The following is a 20326-nucleotide window of genomic DNA, read 5'->3' as shown; positions in this document are numbered from 1 at the left end:
CCCATGACAAAATGGGTAGCCTGGGCAGCTGCGGGGTGTGGGAAAGGCTGGGAGCTCCAGGGTCCCCCTCTGCTGGCGGCTCCAAGCTCTGGGGATCCTCCCTGCTACCCACTGCAGGCAAGAGCTCTGAGGAGCTGCAGGGAACCCCCCCCTGCTGCCCGCTGCACCTAAAGTCACAGAGGTCTTTGGAAGTCATGGATTCTGTGACCTCTGTCACTAAATCACAGCCTTATTCATAAGTTAGAATGACACGTCCAGTACATCTGTGTTAATTACTGACCTTGAAAACTAAATATAACAATCATGAGTGCAAATTCTACAGTTCATAGACCTGTGTTTGTAATCTAATAATTCAAAACAACATTAGAAGAACTGAAATAGGTTTATGCAATAGTTAGCAAACAATACAACTAACCTATATTTATAAACATAAGGAAATGCAATAAAAACAGTGTTCAGGAATTTTACTACTACAGTATTACATGAGTACTCAAGTGGTCATCAGTTGTTAAAAGCATCAAAGGCCAATGACTTGAATGGTAATCCTTATTCATAATTGCTACCTGAAAATGCTTGAAAGATAAGAGTTCAAGAAAAGAAGGCTTAGTTACGCAGCAAAACTAAATTGCCTTGTAAAGAACAAATCTCCATGGCAGAAAAGAAACAAGGTTTGTCAAATTACATGGATTATGCTAACGATCTCTTTCCATATCAATATTACATACATTTTTAGACTTGTGTATCTTAATTTAGTTTATGTAGCATGCAGATACTGATAGCAATTGCATAGTGAGGCATCTTTGGGTGGGCAAATTGTGGTAAATGAATTAGCAAAATGCTAATTAGCAAGGTTCTACAGATTTTGTGATTTATTATACATGTAGTAAAATAATAGTTTGTAATCTTCCTCCACAGTGTATCACATTTCATGTGTATGTGTACATGTAACGTGGAGTCGTCATAAATTTATATAACTTGTTTAAATATACATTAAAATCACCAAAACCATAGAAAGTTAATGCAAAATCAGATTCTGCTCAGACATCATCTCATTAAATAAGTGTAAAATACATTACATGAAACCAGTCACAACTTGGTCACTGAAAATATTTTCTGGGAATGGTGAAGATTAAACTTAGACTTTCAATGTGCTTGTTGCATCTTTTATTTGTAAATAACGTGTTAATCTATATTCCATTCCTAAATGTAATGGCAGCTAAACCAGTTTATCATGTGGCGATGACAGAAATCCATTTTGCTGCAATCTCAAGGGGCATGCTTTCTACAACGTGACTGTTACTAGTTTTGTTGAACAAAACTGATCATAATTCAAAAGCAGAAACTGGTTGATATATTTATTTATGCCTCAATCTTTTCCTCTTGGCTACATGGTATTTGTGGGGATAACTAAAGGCCCCCTGATAAAAATAGTGATACTGAAGAAGATGCAGGAGATCTATTTGTGACAGAAGGCAGGCAGGAGTCCATGAATAGGTGAGAAAATAACTTTCTTCTTGCATGTCTTGCTTGACACTTTTTTACCACCAACTTCCAGTAGAAAGTTTTTGGCCTTTTTTAGATTGTAGAGTGAATAGTTCCTTCACTTGATCTTTTGCTGCATACAATATTATTTCTAGGTGCATACATATTTAATGGATGGTAGAAGAGAGAGTCACATATCTAGTTACAAATTGTTTCCCTTTTTAGGAAAACAGAGTCCAACAAACAAGGAGGAATCCTTGCATCTCTTTCTGATGCACCCCCCCTAAGGAGTGGGGTAAGCTCCCTTGCTGGAGCACCTTCACTAAAAGAGCCTGACAGTAAGTATAATATTGAAATCCTTTTGTATCTTGAGTAGGGCAGGAGAGACAGGAGATAGACTTAGTTGATCTCAAGATCCCTTCCCAGTCCTACGATTATATGTCTGTAAGTGTTTGCAGGATTGGCTCTTAAAATTGGAATATAATATTAGCCTATAGAAAAATATACTAGACTTAATTGGTTGATGGATGTATTTAAGTGTGCCCTTTTTTTTTTCAAACAATAACCAAACATATTTCTGATTTTAAATATTTTTTTGGTTACAGGTGCAAATAGAAACTCTGTTTTGAAAGATCTACGCTTAGTGAATGCAAAATTTGGATCTCTTGAATTAGGCAAGTAGTTGTTGAGCATGAGGGAACGTAAACATCCTAGTTTTGATATGCCTTACATTTGAGTTCCATTTCAGCTCCTCAAGGAAACTGAGACACTGAAATATACTGCTGTCTTACTTTGGTAAAAGTTCCATTGGAGTCAGCGGGAGTCTTGCTTGAGTAAGAGAAGCAAGATATTCTTCATACAAAATTCCTAACTGGCAGGAATTATTTGTATGTTTCTACCAGAATTATTTTACACATACAACAGAAACTCAAGCCACCCCATGCATACATTTTGGTTATAATTTTGTAGTTAGTCTGCTTGTCAGTAAGGTATTGTTGACTAGAACAGTGCTACTCAAAGTAGTGGTCCGTGGAGTGGTGCTGGTCTGCGAGCCATTGGCTGCTGGTCCACGGTGAGTTTCCAGGAAAGAAAGAGAGAAATAATAGTATAATTTAAAAATCACACCGGAATTCCACCAAGAATAATTATCAGTCGATAAAAGTCGACTATTAAATAATATTATGTTTTCAGAAGTACATGTTATAATATTGATAAATTAAAAATGGCTGCCAATTTTAATTTAATTTATATCAGAAACAATATAATGAATAAACATTATTACAAATGTTCAAATAATAATTTCTTGGATCTAGTCATTTTATACTATCCGCCCAGATGCACAGCCTTTCAGTCAGTCTTCAATGTATTTAAATGGGAACATCTCCGCATGTACACAACACTCCCATTCCAATTAATACAGTGAAGAATGTTAGTTTTTCTGATCTGATGTGCTACGTCCCTATGCAAAAATGATAATAATATGGTGGAAATACGGTACTGGTCCCTGGCACATTGGGGGGGGGGGGGAGGGGGGAGACTGCCGGCCCGCCACATCAGATAGTTTGACAAGCACTGGACTAGAACACTAGAGGGAAGCCTACTGTAAGAAAAAAATAAAATGTCTTAAGTTAATATGATACTAGCTTTTATGAAGCATTTCCCCATATTGCTATTAGTGTTACATTGTCCTGATTGATGACAACAGTGTCCAGTTACCATTGTTCTCAATTCTATGGCAAAATATATAAGATGAGTAAATCTATCCAGCATGGAAATGCATCTCAGAATTAGTGTTCACTTAAGATCTTTATTTAGAATGGTAGCATAGGCTTTTAGGGCAGATTTTTAAAGGCACAAGTGGAAGTTAGGCATGCAACTCTCATTGGCTTTCAGTGGGATTTAGGCACCTCTAATTGCCTTTTGTGTCTTTGAAATTCTCCCAGTTATAATATCGACATAGAATCATAGAAATGTCCAGCCCCCTGCAGTGAGGTAAACCTAGACTATCCCTGACAGGTGTTTGTCCAACCTGTTCTTCAAAACCTTCAATGACACAGATTCCACAGCCTCCCTAGAAGCCTATTCCTGAGCATAATTACTGTTATGTTTAGCAAGTTTTTCCTAATATCTAACCTAAACCTCTCTTGCTGTAGATTAAGCCCATTATTTCTTATCTTACCTTCAATGGACATAGACAACAATTGATCGCTGTTTGCTTTATAACAGCCCTTAAGTTATTTGAAGACTGTTATCAGCTATCCCCTCAGTCTTTTTTTCCCTAAATATGCTTAGTTTTTGTAGCCTTTCCTCATAAGTCAAGTTTTCTAAACATTTTATTTGCTTGCCTCTAGACTCTATAATTTTTCCACATCTTTCTGAAAATGTAGCACCCATAATTGGATACAGTACTCCAGCTGAGACCTCACCAGTGCTCAGTACAGGACAGTTACTTCCTGTATCTTTCATATAACATTCCTGTTAATACACCCAAGAATATTAGCCATTTTTCAACTGCATCACAATGTTGACTCATACTCAGTTTGTGATCCCCTCTACTCCCCCACTCCCTATCCTTTTCAGCAGTACTATCACCTAAATAGTTATTTCCCATTTTGTAGTTATTTCTGTGCATTTGATTTTTTTCCTTCCTAAGTGTAGTACTTTACACTTGTCTTTATTGAATTTCTTCTTGTTTAATTAAGACCAGTTCTGTTTGTCAAGGTCATTTTGAATTGTAATCCTCCCCACAAAGTGCTTGCTACCCCTCCCAGCTTGGTGTCTTCTGGAAATGTTATGTGTATGCATTTCACTCTGCTATCCAAGTCATTAATGAAAATGTTGACTAGTACCAGCTCCAGAGCTGATCCCTGAAGCCCCACTAGATACACCCTCCCACTTTGACAGCAAACCATTGATAACTACTTTTTGAGTATGGTCTTTCAGCCAGTTGTGCATGCACCTTATAGTAATTTAATCTAGATCACATTTTCCTACTTTGCTTATGAGAATGTCAGGTGTGACTTTGTCAGAAGCTTTAATAAAATCAAGATATATCACATCTACTGCTTCCCCCACTATTGAGTAGGCCAGTAACCTTGTCAAAGAAGGAAATTACATTGGTTTGGCATGATTTGTTCTTGACAAATGCATGCTGGCTATTCCTTATAACCCTAGATTCCAAGGCCAGAAGGGACCATTGTGATCACCTAATTTGCTCTCCTGTATAACACAAGCCATAGAACTTCCGTAAAATATTTCCTACATGCTTATAAATTGATAGTTTAATTTGTTTCAGTATCTTTCCAGGTATTGAAGTTAGGCTGACGGGTCTATAATTCTCTGGGTCATCTTTGTTCCCCTTTTTAAAAATAGGTTCTATGTTTGCCCTTTTCCACTCCTCTGGGACCTCACTCATGTTCCACGAGTGCGTGAAGATAATTAGCTAGTGGTTCTGAGGTTCCTTACTTAGTTCTTTAAGTATTCTAAAGATGAATTTCATCAGGTCCTGCCAACTTGAATACATTTAACTCATCTAAATCTTTTAATCTTTTTTTCCTTATTTTGTCATACATTCCTTCCCCTTGTTATTAATAGGGCTGTCAAGCGAGTTAAAAAAAATTATTCTGATTAATTGTGCTATTAATCATGCTGTTAAACAATAATAGAATATCATTTATTTAAATATTTTGGGTGTTTTCCACATTTTCAAATATTGATTTTAATTATAACAGAATAAAAAAGTATAGTGCTCACTTTATATTTATTTTTTATTACAAATACATGTATTGTAAAACCCCCCAAAATAGTATTTTTCAGTTCCCCCATTGCAAGTACTGTAGAGCAGTTTCTTTATCATGAAAGTTGAACTTATAAATGTAAAATGTATGTACAAAAGAAGTGCATTCAAAAACAAAACAATGTAAAACTTTAGAGCCTACAAGTCCACTCAGTCCTACTTCTTGTTCAGCCAATCGCTCAAAAAGTTTGTTTAAATTTTCAGGAGATGATGCTGCCTGCATCTTGTTTACAATGTCACCTGAAAGTGAGAACAGGCATTCACCTGGCACTGTCATAGCTGGTGTAGGAAGATATTTATGTGCCAGATGCGCTAAAGATTCATATGTCCCTTCATTCTTCAACCACCCTTCCAGGGGACATGCGTCCATGCTGATGACGGTTCTGCTTCATAACAATCCAAAGCATTGCGAACCAGCACATGTTCATTTTAATTATCTGAGTCAGATGCCACCAGCAGAAGATTGATTTTCTTTTTTGGTGGTTCAGGTTCTGTAGTTTCTGCATCGGAGTGTTGCTCTTTTAAGACTTCTGAAAGCATGCCCCACACCTTGTCCCTCTCCAATTTTGGAAGGCACTTCAGATTCTTAAACTGGGGGTCGAGTGCTGTATCTATCCTTGGAAATCTCACATTCATACCTTGTTTGCATTTTGTCAAATCTGCAGTGAAAGTGTTTTTAAAATGAACAACACATGCTGGTCATCATCCAAGACTGCTATAACATAAAATATATGGCAGAATGCGGGTAAAACAAAGAGCAGATATACAATTCTCCGCCAAGGAGTTCAGTCATAAATTTAATTAAGGCATTACTTTTTTAATGAGCGTCCTCAGTATGGAAGCATATCCAATGGAATGGTGGCCGAAACATGAAGGGGCATATGAATGTTTGCATTTCTGGCACGTAGTGCCATGCGACCCTCTGTTCTCACTTTCAGGTGACATTGTAAATAAGAAGCGGGCAGCATTATCTCCCATAAATGTAAACAAACTTGTTCGTCTTAGCGGTTAGCTGAGTTATGTTACAAAAAAAAAATCTACATTTGTAAGCTGCACTTTCACGATGAAGAGATTACACTATAGTACCTGTATGAGGTGAATTGAAAAATACTATTTCATTCGTAATAAAAAATAATATAAAGTGAACACTCTACACTTTGTATTCTGTGCTGTAATTGAAATCAATATATTTGAAAATGTAGAAAAGCATCCAAAAAAATTTAATTTCAGTTGGGATTCTATTGTTTAACAGTGCAATTAAAACTACGACTATTCGCGATTAATTTTTTTAGTTAATCGCATGAGTTAACTGTGATTTATCGACAGCCCTAGTTATTAATATTAATTGTGTTGAGTATCTTGTCACCATTTAATGTTTTTGGTGAAGACTGAAGCAAAAGGTGCATTAAATACTTCCAGCCTTCTTGATGTCAGCAGTTATTAGTTCTCCTTCCCTACTAGACAAAGGACTTGTATTTCCCTTCATCTTGTTTTTCCTTGTTCCTAATGTATTTAATAAAGAACTTCTTATTGCTTTTGATGTCCCCTGCAAATTGCAACTCATTTTTTGCCTTAGCCTTTCTGATTTTTTGTCCCTGTTTGTGCTGTTCTTTTATACTCCTCCATAGCAATTTGTCCACTTTTTGTAGGATTCCTTTTTTATTTTAAAGTCATTAAAGAGCCCTAATGGAACCATATTGGTCTCTTACTATTCTTCCTATTTTTCCTTTGCGTCATGATGATATACTAATTTCAGAAGTATCCAGTTATGCAACAAAACAGAACTACTGATGGTTTGGCTACAGAGCTGAAATCCATGTCCAATTCACTGAAATGCTGCGCTTGATTTAGGCTTTGTCTAAATTAGGAAAAGAGGTTAGGTTGCAATTAGCTAACATCATACTTGATTTCTCTTTCCAATCTATACAAATTTTGAGAGGATCTACTCTTCCTGCTACCTACAGCTGGATTTATATACTCTGTTCTGACACAAAAATATAATTTTGATCTCTTTGTATTTCCTACAGAGGGAATCTGTTTTGTTCAGTAAAATACTTTTTTCATTATTTAGGAACTGGAGATGAAGATGAGTATGTTGATGATTTCAACAGGTAAGAGGGAAGAATACTTCTATTGCTACAGTCTGATATTTAATGGATAGTAAACATCATTCAGTTTTCTAGTTACATTGAACCAGAAGTAGGTTCAATTTTATCATGATCAGTTTGTCAATGCTGCCATCTGTCTGCTATACATCTGTGAATATAAATCTTTTTTATACTTTCTCTAGGCAGGAGTGTCCTTAGGATGCTGACAAGCTTTAGGGGTTTTTTTTATTAAAGAAAAATATGCTCTTCTCAACAATGCAGTTTTATCATTTACTTTTTATACATTTTAATTAATATTTTTATTTAAATGTCTATATACGAGTCCAAATTGAATCTTGCATCTAGAAAACTCAGTAGCATGAAGGGAAGACAATTGAGCAATAATATTTAAGGCCCTGATCCTACAATTTACATGGCACATCTTATTTCTCACAGCTTAATTTAGTTACAGGTGTGTTGTCAAATATTTTTATCATTTAAATTTCCTTTCTGTAAAAATTGGGCTATCTAACCTAAACACGCTTTGTTATAGAGGTGTGTGAGTGTGGTGGGAATTCTTGTACAGCAGAAAAAGAAAATCTAATTATTTTCACCTTTTATTCTTTTTTCTGTCATTAGTACCAGTCATCGCTCAGAAAAAAGTGACATCAGTATTGGTGAAGAAATAGAAGAAATTTCTGTGGAAACAGAAGATTTGAATGCCAGTGATAAAGTATGACTTTTATTGTGTGGGCGTGCTTTTAATCTTTAATTAGATATTGTGGTTAGATGTTTGGCTGTCCTTTCTGGACAACTGTCATCATATAATAAACACTTTGGGAACAGGTGGATATAGTCATGCCATTCATTAAAACTGCCTTCTATTTATAACCATTCACTTACTGTTAGGGTTAGATTCTATACTGACTCTTTTAAAGCAAATAAATAAATAAATAATAGTAATTTGGTCTAACTCTGAAGTAACTAACAGTTGAGAGATTTTCTTGTAATCTTGTAGCATATGCAAGAGTTTTTATTAACTGCCTTAGTTGTGCTCATATATTCATTATTCAGCGCTGGCTATCAAATTTCCATACCTCTGTCTGCATTGTTAGAATATATGCCCTTTCTAAATCAGAACACTTTTAAAGTATTTTTGCTGGGACTCTGTTGAACTCTGAGATATTACAATTAATAGGTACTGCTACCAGCTGAATTGTTCTTTGGTGACAGCATGCTAACAGCCTATTGCCTAGATCGCCTTCTGAAAATTTTCAGTGCATTTTTAAAATTGTCAACAGGGCAAGTGACTCCAAATCTACTTGGTTCAAATGAGAAAAAAATTATTTTAAATCAGTTGTTCTTTATTTGGTTGGAAAAATAAAGTAGTGGCATTAGGAGCCCAATTCTATAAGGTACTTCTCATTAACTTAATGGGCAGTTGAGTGCACATAGTATCTCATATGTTGGAATTGATACCTTTCAGGACAGGGCTGTAAGCTAGCAAGATGCTTTTTGCAGGACTTTATAGTTTAACAGATTTTGAAATGTAAATAAATATATATATCTTGTCCGATTTGATTTTGTTTTCTAGCTTGAAGACCTCACACAAGATCTTACCATTTCTCAGTTAAGTGATGTTGATGCTGCAGATTATATAGAGGATGTGGCATAGAACTGGACAGTAGAGGTGTTTCAAGTGCTGGATTGAGGACTCTTGTGGACTGCTATTTTCAGACAATCATTCTTTGCTGGAATGTCTGTTCCCTATTTGTGCCTTGTGTTTCAGAAAGACTGGAGATGTAGAGAGCTCTTATAAAATCATAGCAGGAACTGAATGAAATAGTTCATTCCAGCTTGAGTCTAATATTGGAATTGTTGTTCTTCATCTGGTTCAGCAAAACCTTTCACACAAGGAGTTGAATTTTCCACCTGGATGTCCGTTGCTGGCGATGGATACACAAAACCATCAGTCTATAGGAGAACGTAACTGAAGAAATCAGCAAAGCTGCAGAACTTCTACACAGATGTATGGCTTTATAATGAATTTACACTGTTATGGTAACAGTCTGATTTTTAGCTAAGATAAGCAAGAAAACTTAAGAGTTACTGCTTCAACTTACTAAAAACGTCAGCAGTCTATATGAAATTTACATAATATCTAATAAATCTGCCTCAGTACCTAGTCACTCCATGCCTACTTTAAGGGGTCAAGATTTTTCAGAAGTGACTAGTGATTTTTGGGAGTCCAACTTTAGAGGTCTGTAAGGGGCCTGATTTTTAGCATTTTCTGAAAATCAGGCCCCTTTAAGGTGTCTCCAGTTGAACAGCCCAAACTGAGGCACCTAAAATCAGTAGGCACCTTTGAAAATCTTGGCTGAAGTATCTGTCAACTCTGAACTTTCTTGTTTTAATGTATTTGTCAGACCATTAATGTTACTCTAAACTACTTCTTTTGTGTGATTATTTCATTAATGTTAACAGCTGTTAAAATCCCAATAAAAATGTGAGATTCCCTTATGATCCACAGATCATAAAACAGAATAACAAAATTTCTGAGGAGAGCTGTTTAATGGTTTGTGGAGTTCATGTTACTAGGGGAGATCTTAATTTGTATTGACTCACTTTCATTGTTTAAAATCCATATTTTTAAAAAAAGAGCACCAAAAAAGTATGAAACAATTAAACTTCTCTGTGTATCAGAATCTAATGACTAATGAACAGATTTAAACCCAAATATTAAAAAATAAATACCAGGCCTAAGATATTGAACACACTAAGTTATAGCCAGGAGCACATTTTTTGTATTTCCATTTTCAACTCTTGAAAAACAGAGTCAGTAATGGAAACATTGACAGTTTCTTAACTATACTGTCATGCATGGCGCTGCTGTAGTATATAGGTCATGGGCATTTGTAATACTGAAACAAGCCTTCAAAATGTGTATTTTTTTTGAGCATTGTTAAAAAAAATACATTGGAAAAGATACATGTCAGTGAATATAAAGATAAATTAATCACCTTTTTGTAGGCTTTGTAATTTTTCAGGCAAGCTACTAGCCATTTCAATAACAATAGCATGCGAGACCATGTAAGAACGGCCGTAGCGGGTCAGACCAAAGGTCCATCTAGCCCAGTATCCTGTCTACCGACAGTGGCCAATGCCAGGTGCCCCAGAGGGAGTGAACCTAACAGGCAATGATCAAGTGATCTCTCTCCTGCCATCCATCTCCACCTTCTGACAAACAGAGGCTAGGGACAGCTTATAGAGCTGCTTTACTTTGATTTGAGTCTGACTTAGGCTCTTACGCACTGAGCTAGCAGATGTGGGGCTGTACTGGAAGGTTATACTTGCACAGTAGGTAGATTATTTGAGGGCAGAGGTGAAAAGTGACTTTTATTTATGTGCATCCCCCAAATAGCCAGCATAAAGCAACAGAACATGAGCCATGGTGTCAACATCTTACCTTGTGCCATAATGTAGCGGTCTTGAGCACAAAAGAGAGATTTCCCCAGGCTCAGACCATCCTAGAATGTATGTGCCACAGCCTTGAAGTAGCAAAGACCTTGTAGCATTCACTATTGAGGTTGAGATTCTTTAGGCACAAGATCTCCCACATCTTAAAATTACTACCTGTAAAGGAGGACATGGAAAAAAGAAAGCAGCAGCACGTCTGAGGGTGTATTCTTCCACTAGAACCTCTACCAGAGGCACTTAGAACATGAGAACAGCCATACTGTGTCAGACCAAAGGTCCATCTAGCCCAGCATCCTGTATTCCAACAGTGGCCAATGCTTGATGCCTCAGAGGGAATGAACAGAACAGGTAATTATCAGGGAACAAAGAGTAGGAATAAATGGTAAATTCTCAGAATGAAGAGGGGTAACAAGCGGTGTCCCCCAAAGGTCAGTCCTCAGACCAATCCTATTCAATTTATTCATAAATGATCTGGAGAAAGGGGTAAACAGTGAGGTGGCAAAGTTTGCAGATGATACTAAACTGCTCAAGATAGTTAACACCAAAGCAGACTGTGGAGAACTTCAAAAAGATCTACCAAAACGAAGTGATTGGGCAACAAAATGGCAAATGAAATTTAATGTGGATAAATGTAAAGTAATGCACATTGGAAAAAATAACCCCAACTATACATACAATATGATGGAGGCTAATTTAGCTACAACAAATCAGGAAAAAGATCTTGGTGTCGTTGTGGATAGTTCTCTAAAGATGTCCACGCAGTGTGCAGCAGCAGTCGAAAAAGCAAACAGTATGTTAGGAATTATTAAAAAGGGGATAGAAAATAAGACTGAGAGTATCTTATTGCCCTTGTATAAATCCATGGTATGCCCACATCTTGAATACTGCGTACAGATGCGGTCTCCTCATCTCAAAAAAGATATACTGGCATTAGAAAAGGGCCAGGGAAGGGTAACTAAAATGATTAGGGGTTTGGAATGGGTCCCATATGAGGAGAGATTAAAGAGGCTAGAATTTTTCAGCTTGGAAAAGAGACTCAGGGAGGATATGAGAGTGATAAAATCATGAGTGATGTAGAGAAAGTAAATAAGAAAAAACTATTTATTTGTTCCCATAATACAAGAACTAGTGGCCACCAAATGAAATTAATAGGCAGCAGGTTTAAAACAAATAAAAGGAAGTTCTTCACACAATGCACAGTCAACTTGTGGAACTCCTTGCCTGAGGAGGTTGTGAAGGCTAGGACTATAACAGCATTTAAAAGAGAACTGGATAAATTCATGGAGATTAAGTCCGTTAATAGATATTAGCCATGATGGGTAAGGAATGGTGTCCCCAGCCTCTGTTTGTCAGAGGATGGAGATGGATGGCAGGAGAGAGATCACTTGGGTTCACTCCCTCTGGGCCACCTAGCATTGGCCACTGTCGGTAGACAGGATACTGGGCTAGATGGGCCTTTGGTCTGACCCAGTACGGCCATTCTTATGTTCTTAAGTGATCCATCCCCTGTCACCCATTCCCAGCTTCTGTCAAACAGGCTAGGGACACCATCTCTGTCCCTCCTGGCTAATAGCTATTGATGGACCTATCCTCCATGAACTTACCTAGTTCATTTTTGAACCCTGATATAGTCTTGCCAGAGGCTGTTGTGGGAAAAAATGCTGCTATCATGAAACTGTTTTTCAAAGCCTCTCTGATGCGTGGCGCACCTCGGTATGCTCTTACTAATTGCCCTGGTGTCTGGCTGTTCAAAATTGTCCACCAGGCAATTTTCCTCAACCTCCCACCCCGCCATAAATGTCTCCCCCTTATTCTCTCAGATATTCTGGAGCACACAACAAGCAGCAATAACAATGGGAACAGTGCTTTCGGTGAGGTCTAACCTACTCAGCAAACAGCGCCAGCAACCTCTTAAACGTTGAAAGGCACATTCTACCACCATTCTGCATTTGCTCAGCCTATAGTTGAACTGCTCCTTACTGCTGTCGAGACTGCCTGTGTACGGCTTCATACGCCATGGGAGCAAGGGGTAGGCTAGGTCCCCAAGGATAACTATTGGCATTCCAATATCCCCAATGATAATTTTCTGGTCTGGGAAGAAAGTCCCTTCTTACAGCATTTCAAACAGCCCAGAGTTCCAAAAGTTGCAAGCGTGATGCACCTTTCCCGACCATCCCACGTTGATGTTGGTGAAATGGCCCTTGTGATCCACTTGCAATGCCATTGGGAAGTACCCCTTGCAGTTTATCTACTGTTTGGCAAGGTAGTCCAGTGCCAAGATAGGTATATGCATTCCATCTATCACCCAACGCCATTGCAGCAAAGCTATCCAATATAACCTGCACATTTCCAAGAGTCACAACCCTTGTTAGCAGAACATTATTGATTGCCTTGGCTAATTGGATCATAGCAGTCCCCATGGTAGATTTGCCCACTCCAAATTGATTCCTGACTGACTGGTAGCAGTCAGGGGTTGCAAGCTTCCACAGGACTATCACCACTTGCTTCTCAACTGTCAGGGCAGGTCTCATCTTGGTATTCCTGTGCTTCAGGGCAGGGGAAAGCAACTCACAAAGTTCCATGAAAGTAGCCTTACACATGCAAAAGTTTCACAGCCACTGGGAATCATCCCATACCCGCAACACTATGTGGTTCCACCAGTCTGTGCCTGTTTGCCGGGCCCAGAATCGGCGTTCCACTGTATCAACCTGCCCCACTGCTGCCATGATGTCCCAATTGCCACATCCCCTGCTTTCAGGAATGTCTGTGTCCATGTCATTCTCACAATCTTCCTCATGCTGGCGGCTCCTATCTAGGCTCTGCACATACTGCAGGATAATGTGCAAGGTGTTTACAATGCTCACAAAAGCAGCGCTGAGCTGAGTGGGCTCCATGCTTGCCGTCCTATGGCGTCTGCACGGATAACCCAGGAAAAAAGGTGCAAAACGATGGTTTGCCATTGCTTTTAAGGAGGGAGGGAGGGTAGATGAATGACATGTATTCAAAATCACCCACAACAATGTTTTTTGCCCCATCAGGCATTGGGAGCTTAACCCAGAATTCCAATGGGCAGCGGGGACTGTGGGATAGCTACCCACAGTGCACCACTCCATGAGTCAATGCTAGCCACAGTATTGAGGACGCACTCTGCCGACCTAATGCGCTTAGTGGGGACACGCATGATCAACTGTATAAAATTGGTTGCTAAAGATCGAATTCTATCAAATAACCTAATTTCGTAGTGTAGACATGCGCTTACTGAATTGCATATACAGTAATAGTTTGAGCTGCAAAATAAGCTACAGGGCGGCTGGATTGTATGTTTTGAGATTTCTTCATCTGCAAAACTTAAAAAATTTGGGACTGGAAGGAGATCACCAGAGTTTGTTTGCTTTTATTAAAACATAATTTACAAACATCAGCCCAAATTGTGTACTGGTTGAATATAGTTGAATATATGATTCTTAAGAACAAAACAAAAAAAGCCCACTGAATTATGCACTTCCAGACAGAATGCTATTAAACAAGTATGACTTGTCAAAGTTGAGAATTAATGAACAAAAACCAACATGTAGCATGTAGAGAGATGTGCCAAACAGTTGCAATTCTGTTTCAACAAGACTGTCCCTGCTTCCCAACATCAAATCATGTTTTGTGTGTCTAAATTGTTTAAATGAAAAGTGGGAAACCACAGCACAGCCATTCATGTAGAAACTGACTGAGCACTTTCCCAAAAGTATCAGAGGGGTAGCCGTGTTAGTCTGGATCTGTAAAAGCAGCAAAGAGTCTTGTGGCACCTTATAGCCTAACAGATGTTTTGGAGCATGAGCTTTCGTGGGTGAATACATCCGACGAAGTGGGTATTCACCCACGAAAGCTCATGCTCCAAAACGGCTGTTAGTCTATAAGGTGCCACAAGACTCTTTGCTGCTTTCCCAAAAGTGACTTTTTTCTAGCTATACTCAACCCACTCTCAGCTTTGTGCTTTTGAAGATTTACCCTGTGAAACCTCCATAAACATAAATGCACTTAAATAGTGAAACTAAGCACTGAAGAGAACCTTTAAATCCTGTTTAAACTGTTTTGGAGGTAAATAGGCAGAAGATAGTTTAAAATACTTAACTGGCTCTGACTAAATACTTTTCACCTTGGGGAATGGAATGAGCATTTTAGGAAGTATCTCTGGTTATTTTATTAAAAGCATTTCTGTTCAGCAAAAGGTCAAAGCTAGCTTAAACGTCAGCTTTCTGCATCACCTGTAAGCATTCTGCATCATCTGTAAGCATTCCCCATTAATTTCAGTAGCTACCTGAGTCAGACATCTCAGCCATAGATTATGTAAGTGTCTTCATGTGCCTTTTTGGTTTTGACATTTTCCTTTGTAGTCAGTTTGAAGCTGCAAACAAAAGTGTTTCTTTCTTAAAATGCAGCTTCACTTGACTTCAGCTCGAGCTCAGTTAACATACAGCTCGGGGCAAAATTCACTATAAGGCAATAGTCCAACATGCAAAATGTTGGGAATCACCACCATGACTGCCTCTCCAAAAAAAAGAGACCTGCTGATTGAGGCTCAATGCATAACCCAACATCAGATCCTCTGAGAGTATGGCACAATTTAGTGAACATTTAAAGTGCCAGTTCTCCATATATTTTTTAAACTGCTCTCTGACATTGTATTATCGCTATTGACTTAAGCACTGAGATACTAAAAGCCATGGAACAGCTGAGATTTTAAATGAAAGTGAGGAATTTTAAATCTGTAAGTCTTATGAATATGTGCAATACTTTCTATCACTTTCTTTGATATTTACAATATATTAAAACCAGCCACAACTTTAAGTTTCCTGCACTTAGAGCTTTTTTTCAAATATTTTATTTTAAATACATTTCAAAGAGATGAGAGATACGGGCAAATAAATTGTACAACTAAGTGAACAAAAAAGTGGCATGAATGCAGCCTTTGATCTCACAAGCTTTATAAATAATTTCACTTCAAGCTGTTTTGCCCTGTGTCTGGGCATTGAGTTGGATATGGATCCTCACAGTGGAAAGGTGGTCAGAAAAATGACACAAGTATGGAAAGAGGAGAGGAGTTTTCTTTTTACTTCTCAAAGACTACACTGTCTCATGGTAGAGTTGTTTTGAAATGCCATATAGGTCACAGCAGACATAAGTAGGTAAATAAGAGGATGCTGTGATGGGGGAGGAGCTGTTTTATTAAAAACTAGTGAAAGTTGGTCCCTATTTTTTCACTTTTTATTAAAGGAGCATACATTATACAACCTGTGAAGAGAAGCATGGAAAGAAAACACTCTCTGCAGGATAGTTACCAAAAAGACTAGAATTGATCTGTGTACCTAGTTGTGTATGCATGCATGCTTCATTTAGTTACCTTGATTGCATGCAGAAATGGCCAGTTGTGGTTCAATTAATCATTTACATGCATGATATGTGCATGCAGGAGCTGCAATTTTACCTGCAGATTAGGGCCATTTTCAAAATAGCAGCCTAATTTGACTTCAGAGGGAACTGTCAGCGCTGATAAAAATCAGGCAGGTGTCTTAAGAACACATTTAGAAACCTAACTAGCCTCTGATCTTTGACAATCTTGACATTAGACCATTGTTGGGTGCTTGGCTGTTCAGCATCTAATCATATGTCTCTATATTTAAAAATAACCATTTGCCATCAAAGGTTTTTTTTTAATTGTATTAGTAGAAAAATTCAAGCAAAGCAATGAAACTACTGAACAGCTGAAAAACAATCAGATAACCACAACGGATATTGGTAGTAAAATCAGGTCATCTGCACAGCTCCCCTGTAAGAGCAGCACATGTAAGAATTGCCTCAGAGCCTTCACGCTTGTAAGTAGAAAAACACTCCCACCACAATTTGATGTTTCAATATTGTATCTCTTGGTGGGCAAGTGCATTAATACAATGGAACTTCAGGGTATTCTGCAAGGAAAGATTACTCACCTTATAATACCTGGAGTGCTTTGAGGAATGTGTTTTCCTTTGGTCTAGTGCACTTCAGATTGCACATGCGCTCCACATATCCAGAACCAGAGAATTCTTCCTAGCCGTGTCCATTTGGTCTATGCATCTGCCCCTGCGCTTCTCATGCGCTGCACCAAGATATACAGAGGGCTGCCGGACCACCACCACTTCAGATGCGATATGATGCAGCGGGGTATGGGGGGAGGTAGGGGACACAGTGCACCGACATAGGGACAACACATCTCAAAGCACTACAAGGTGAGTAACAATTCCTCCCATAAGTGCTTGTTTCTATGGGTAGTGCACTTTAGGTGATTCAGAAGCAGTGTTCTCCCCAAGATGGTGGTTGCCCAGAGCCCTGCAGCACTATTGAATTCAGGACCATCCTGCCTATGAAGGCACTGCTTGAGCTGCTGAAATGATTCTCTCGGGACTGGTGGGCATCAGGGCTTTGCCCATAGTTGATTCCCTGGGCCAATCCTTCACACCGCCAGAGTGCAATGTCTCGCCTGACAGGGAATGGGATAGGGAATTCTGCTTCTTCTTGGAAAACATAGATGGGGAACTTTCCTTCTTGTCCTTGTGGCGTTCCTGTGTCTCCCTTCCTCTGCTCTATCCTGGCTCTGCTCACCCGGGTCTCTCAGAACAAATGGGGGGAACAGGGAGGCCATGGAACCAGCCAAAGCTGTGTTCCAAGGGGACACTCCTATCTTTTTTAGGTGGACGTACAGGGGAGTCTCCCTGGCCAGAGTCTGGATCCACCCTCAAGGACTTATCCATGAGAAACATGTTGAGGTGGAACTCTGTTGGCTGCCTTGTTCTCCAGTGAAACAACTTACCACACCTAGAAGGAATATGAGCTTTCCCAAGGCAGTGCAAACAGGCGTTGGTTACCAGAAAGGGCTTCTGGCAGTCCATTCAGCTCTTGAAGCTGGGGCTCCTTTTGGCATATGCTCCCTACCCCCAGAGAATAGCATTGGGGAAAGAGGTTGAGCATTGCACCCCAAAATATACCAAGTTAAATTATAAACTATTTACAGGTAAGGCTGTGGAGGCACAATAAACATCTCGGGCTCCTTCTCAGCCCACACTGGGTAGGAAGGAACTGAAATGGCGGTGATCTGGCAGCTCCTTTTATACCCTCTGTGTGTATCATGAAGAGAGCAGGGGAACATGCACAGTCCAGCCAGACTCTGCTAGGAAGAATTCTCTAATTCCAGGTGCACGTCTAACCTCAAGCTCACTAGACATATGGACAAGCACTCAATGAAGGCGGCTTGTTTTGTGGGGGGAGGGTGTCTGGGGAGGTGTAGAGTGGGAGATGGGATAGCATGTTGGTCTGCAGCTGGATTTTGTCATGGGTGAGTGTTGTCTGAGGTCTGTTTATAGCTAAATATCAGTAATGTTAAAGTAATATTTGAAATTAATCCTTGAAATAGCTGAGAATAGGTTTGGAGTCTCTCAGGGCCAGTCTTGCTATCCTGTTTCAGGCAAAATTTCCTGAAATCCATGGGAGTTTGTTTGCATAAGGACTGCAGGATCAGTTCTTTAGGGAGAGGTCACACCTTAAATGGTATAAAATTACTTTCTGGCTACAGTCCTGAGACAAAACTGCCTTTATTTTGTTTAATGAGCCAAAGACAAGCACTTTCAAAAACACTGTGGTAAAGAACAAGTGAGGAAATATTTGGGAAAATGTATATCTATGTAAACAGGCTGCACCGGAGAGTGTGCAGTTAAAGATAAGGAGGGAAGTGGTATGATCCGAATGGCAGTGAGTTAGAAAAGTCTTAGGTAAATTGGTACAATGTCAGAATCAAAGTACTGATCTTCAAAAGAGAAAGTGATTCTTGCACCTACTATTTCATAAATTGAAATTTTGTCCCCTTGTAAAATAGGACAAATATGAAAGGGCAAAAAAAATCATGAAACTTCTAGAGGATAATGACAATTATTTCTACAAGGAATAAATCACGAGTTTATAAAGAACAGATCTTGCCAGAAACGTCTGATTGTATAATTAGTTTATCAAATATATTTAGTGTTTTAGTAAGACATCAGATAGTGTCTCAGAATCCTACACTCCATTAAAATAAGCACCTGAACTGAAAATCAGTAACCAAAGGTTGTGTTAAAGGCCAAAGTATCAAGCTGAGGGAGTCTAAGGCACTGCAGATATGCCAGCTCCAGTCTTATTTAATTTTTAATGATCTAAAAGAAATTACAGCAATTTACAGGTGGTATGAAATTCGGAGGAATTACAAACACCCCTGAGATCACAGAAATAAATACAATGGAACACAGAGAAATTAGAAACACAGTCAGAAACTAACATGCAAACACATCTTGGAAAAATGCAAATTAATACCGTACAACTGGGAAAAATCCAAACTACACATTCATGAGGGAGACATTTGGAAAGTAGTGAAACTGACAAAGCTATGGGTGATGAGAGCCAGCAAGTTACACAGAACTTTAATACAACAACATAACAAAGTCTAGTATATACACAGAGGCATATCTGGGCAGAAAACCCGTTTATGCTGCTCTTGTACAAGGGCACATAAATACCGTGTTCACTTCTACGTGTGATATTATTAATGGAAAATCAGTTAGTGACAAATCACAGGGGATTTTGAGATTAACTACAAATATGGGCAGGAGGATGGAGGAAGGGATCGATTTATGAATGAAGTGAGACTAAGGGGGAAACAACAGCCTGCACCCACTGTTAGCAGCAGGGATGGATAAGTACTTAAGGCAGTAGGAATAACTAGGAATAAGGAGATGTAATTTTTAGAAGCACAAATGTAGGCTGAAAAATGCCCAGGAAGTGGGGTTTATATTTGGCTGTGGAATAGGCCTGCAAGGGAAGTGCCGAAAGCCACCTTTGGGAAATGTAACCGTTGCCTGGCCAAAGCACTAAACACAAAGAACAATCCTGCACTGGCAGTGCCACGCAATATCTATTTAGGCCCTTTCCACCTCTTGTCGGTTGGTTGCTATAAATGCTGTAACCCAGTTGTGGCTCTGAGGGCTAATGGGGCACAAAGGGACACAGCACTGCAGATAGCTAGTGTGTCTGTGAGTACCTCTATGCTGCTATGTTTAGGCTCCCACGAGCTCGCTTGCTGAAGGCAGAGGTGAAGCTGCCGCAGCCCAGGCTCATCACCTGAGTACTCACCCATAGTCCCAAGCAAGCTTGGACCCTGGTAGCTAGCCTGGGCCGCTGTAGCTACACTAGTTTTAGGCCTGGTCTACACTAGGGAGGGGGGGGGTCGAACTAAGGTACGCGACTTCAGCTACGTGAATAGCGTAGCTGAAGTTGAACTACTTTAGTTCGACTGACTTACCCGTCCTGACGCCGCGGGATTAAAGTCCGCGGCTCCCCCGTCGACTCCGCCACCGCCATTCGCAGTGGTGGAGTTCCGGAGTCGACGGGAGTGCGTCCGGAGTTCGAACTCTCCGCGTCGACCCGGCCGGTA

The 20326-nt window shown here is 39.3% G+C and overlaps 1 protein-coding gene across 2 annotated transcripts in view; it reads left to right on the top strand.

The window, feature by feature from the left end:
• CEP43 (centrosomal protein 43) overlaps positions 1-9220 on the top strand; it is a 52002-nt gene extending 42782 nt beyond the window's left edge. For both annotated transcript variants that reach the window (XM_039532529.1, XM_039532530.1), the window contains 5 exons: positions 1708-1820; positions 2088-2156; positions 7350-7389; positions 8005-8098; positions 8960-9220. In XM_039532529.1, coding sequence (XP_039388463.1) covers positions 1708-1820; positions 2088-2156; positions 7350-7389; positions 8005-8098; positions 8960-9040 — 397 coding nt within the window. In that variant the 3' untranslated portion in view covers positions 9041-9220. The remainder of the gene's footprint in view (positions 1-1707; positions 1821-2087; positions 2157-7349; positions 7390-8004; positions 8099-8959) is intronic.
• The last annotated feature ends 11106 nt before the right edge of the window (positions 9221-20326 follow it).

The sequence above is a fragment of the Mauremys reevesii genome, linkage group 3 (assembly GCF_016161935.1).
Source record: "Mauremys reevesii isolate NIE-2019 linkage group 3, ASM1616193v1, whole genome shotgun sequence".
NCBI classification, from domain to species: Eukaryota; Metazoa; Chordata; order Testudines; family Geoemydidae; genus Mauremys; species Mauremys reevesii.
The sequence above is the reverse complement of the archived record's forward strand: the minus strand, read 5'-3'. Positions and strand labels throughout refer to the sequence as shown.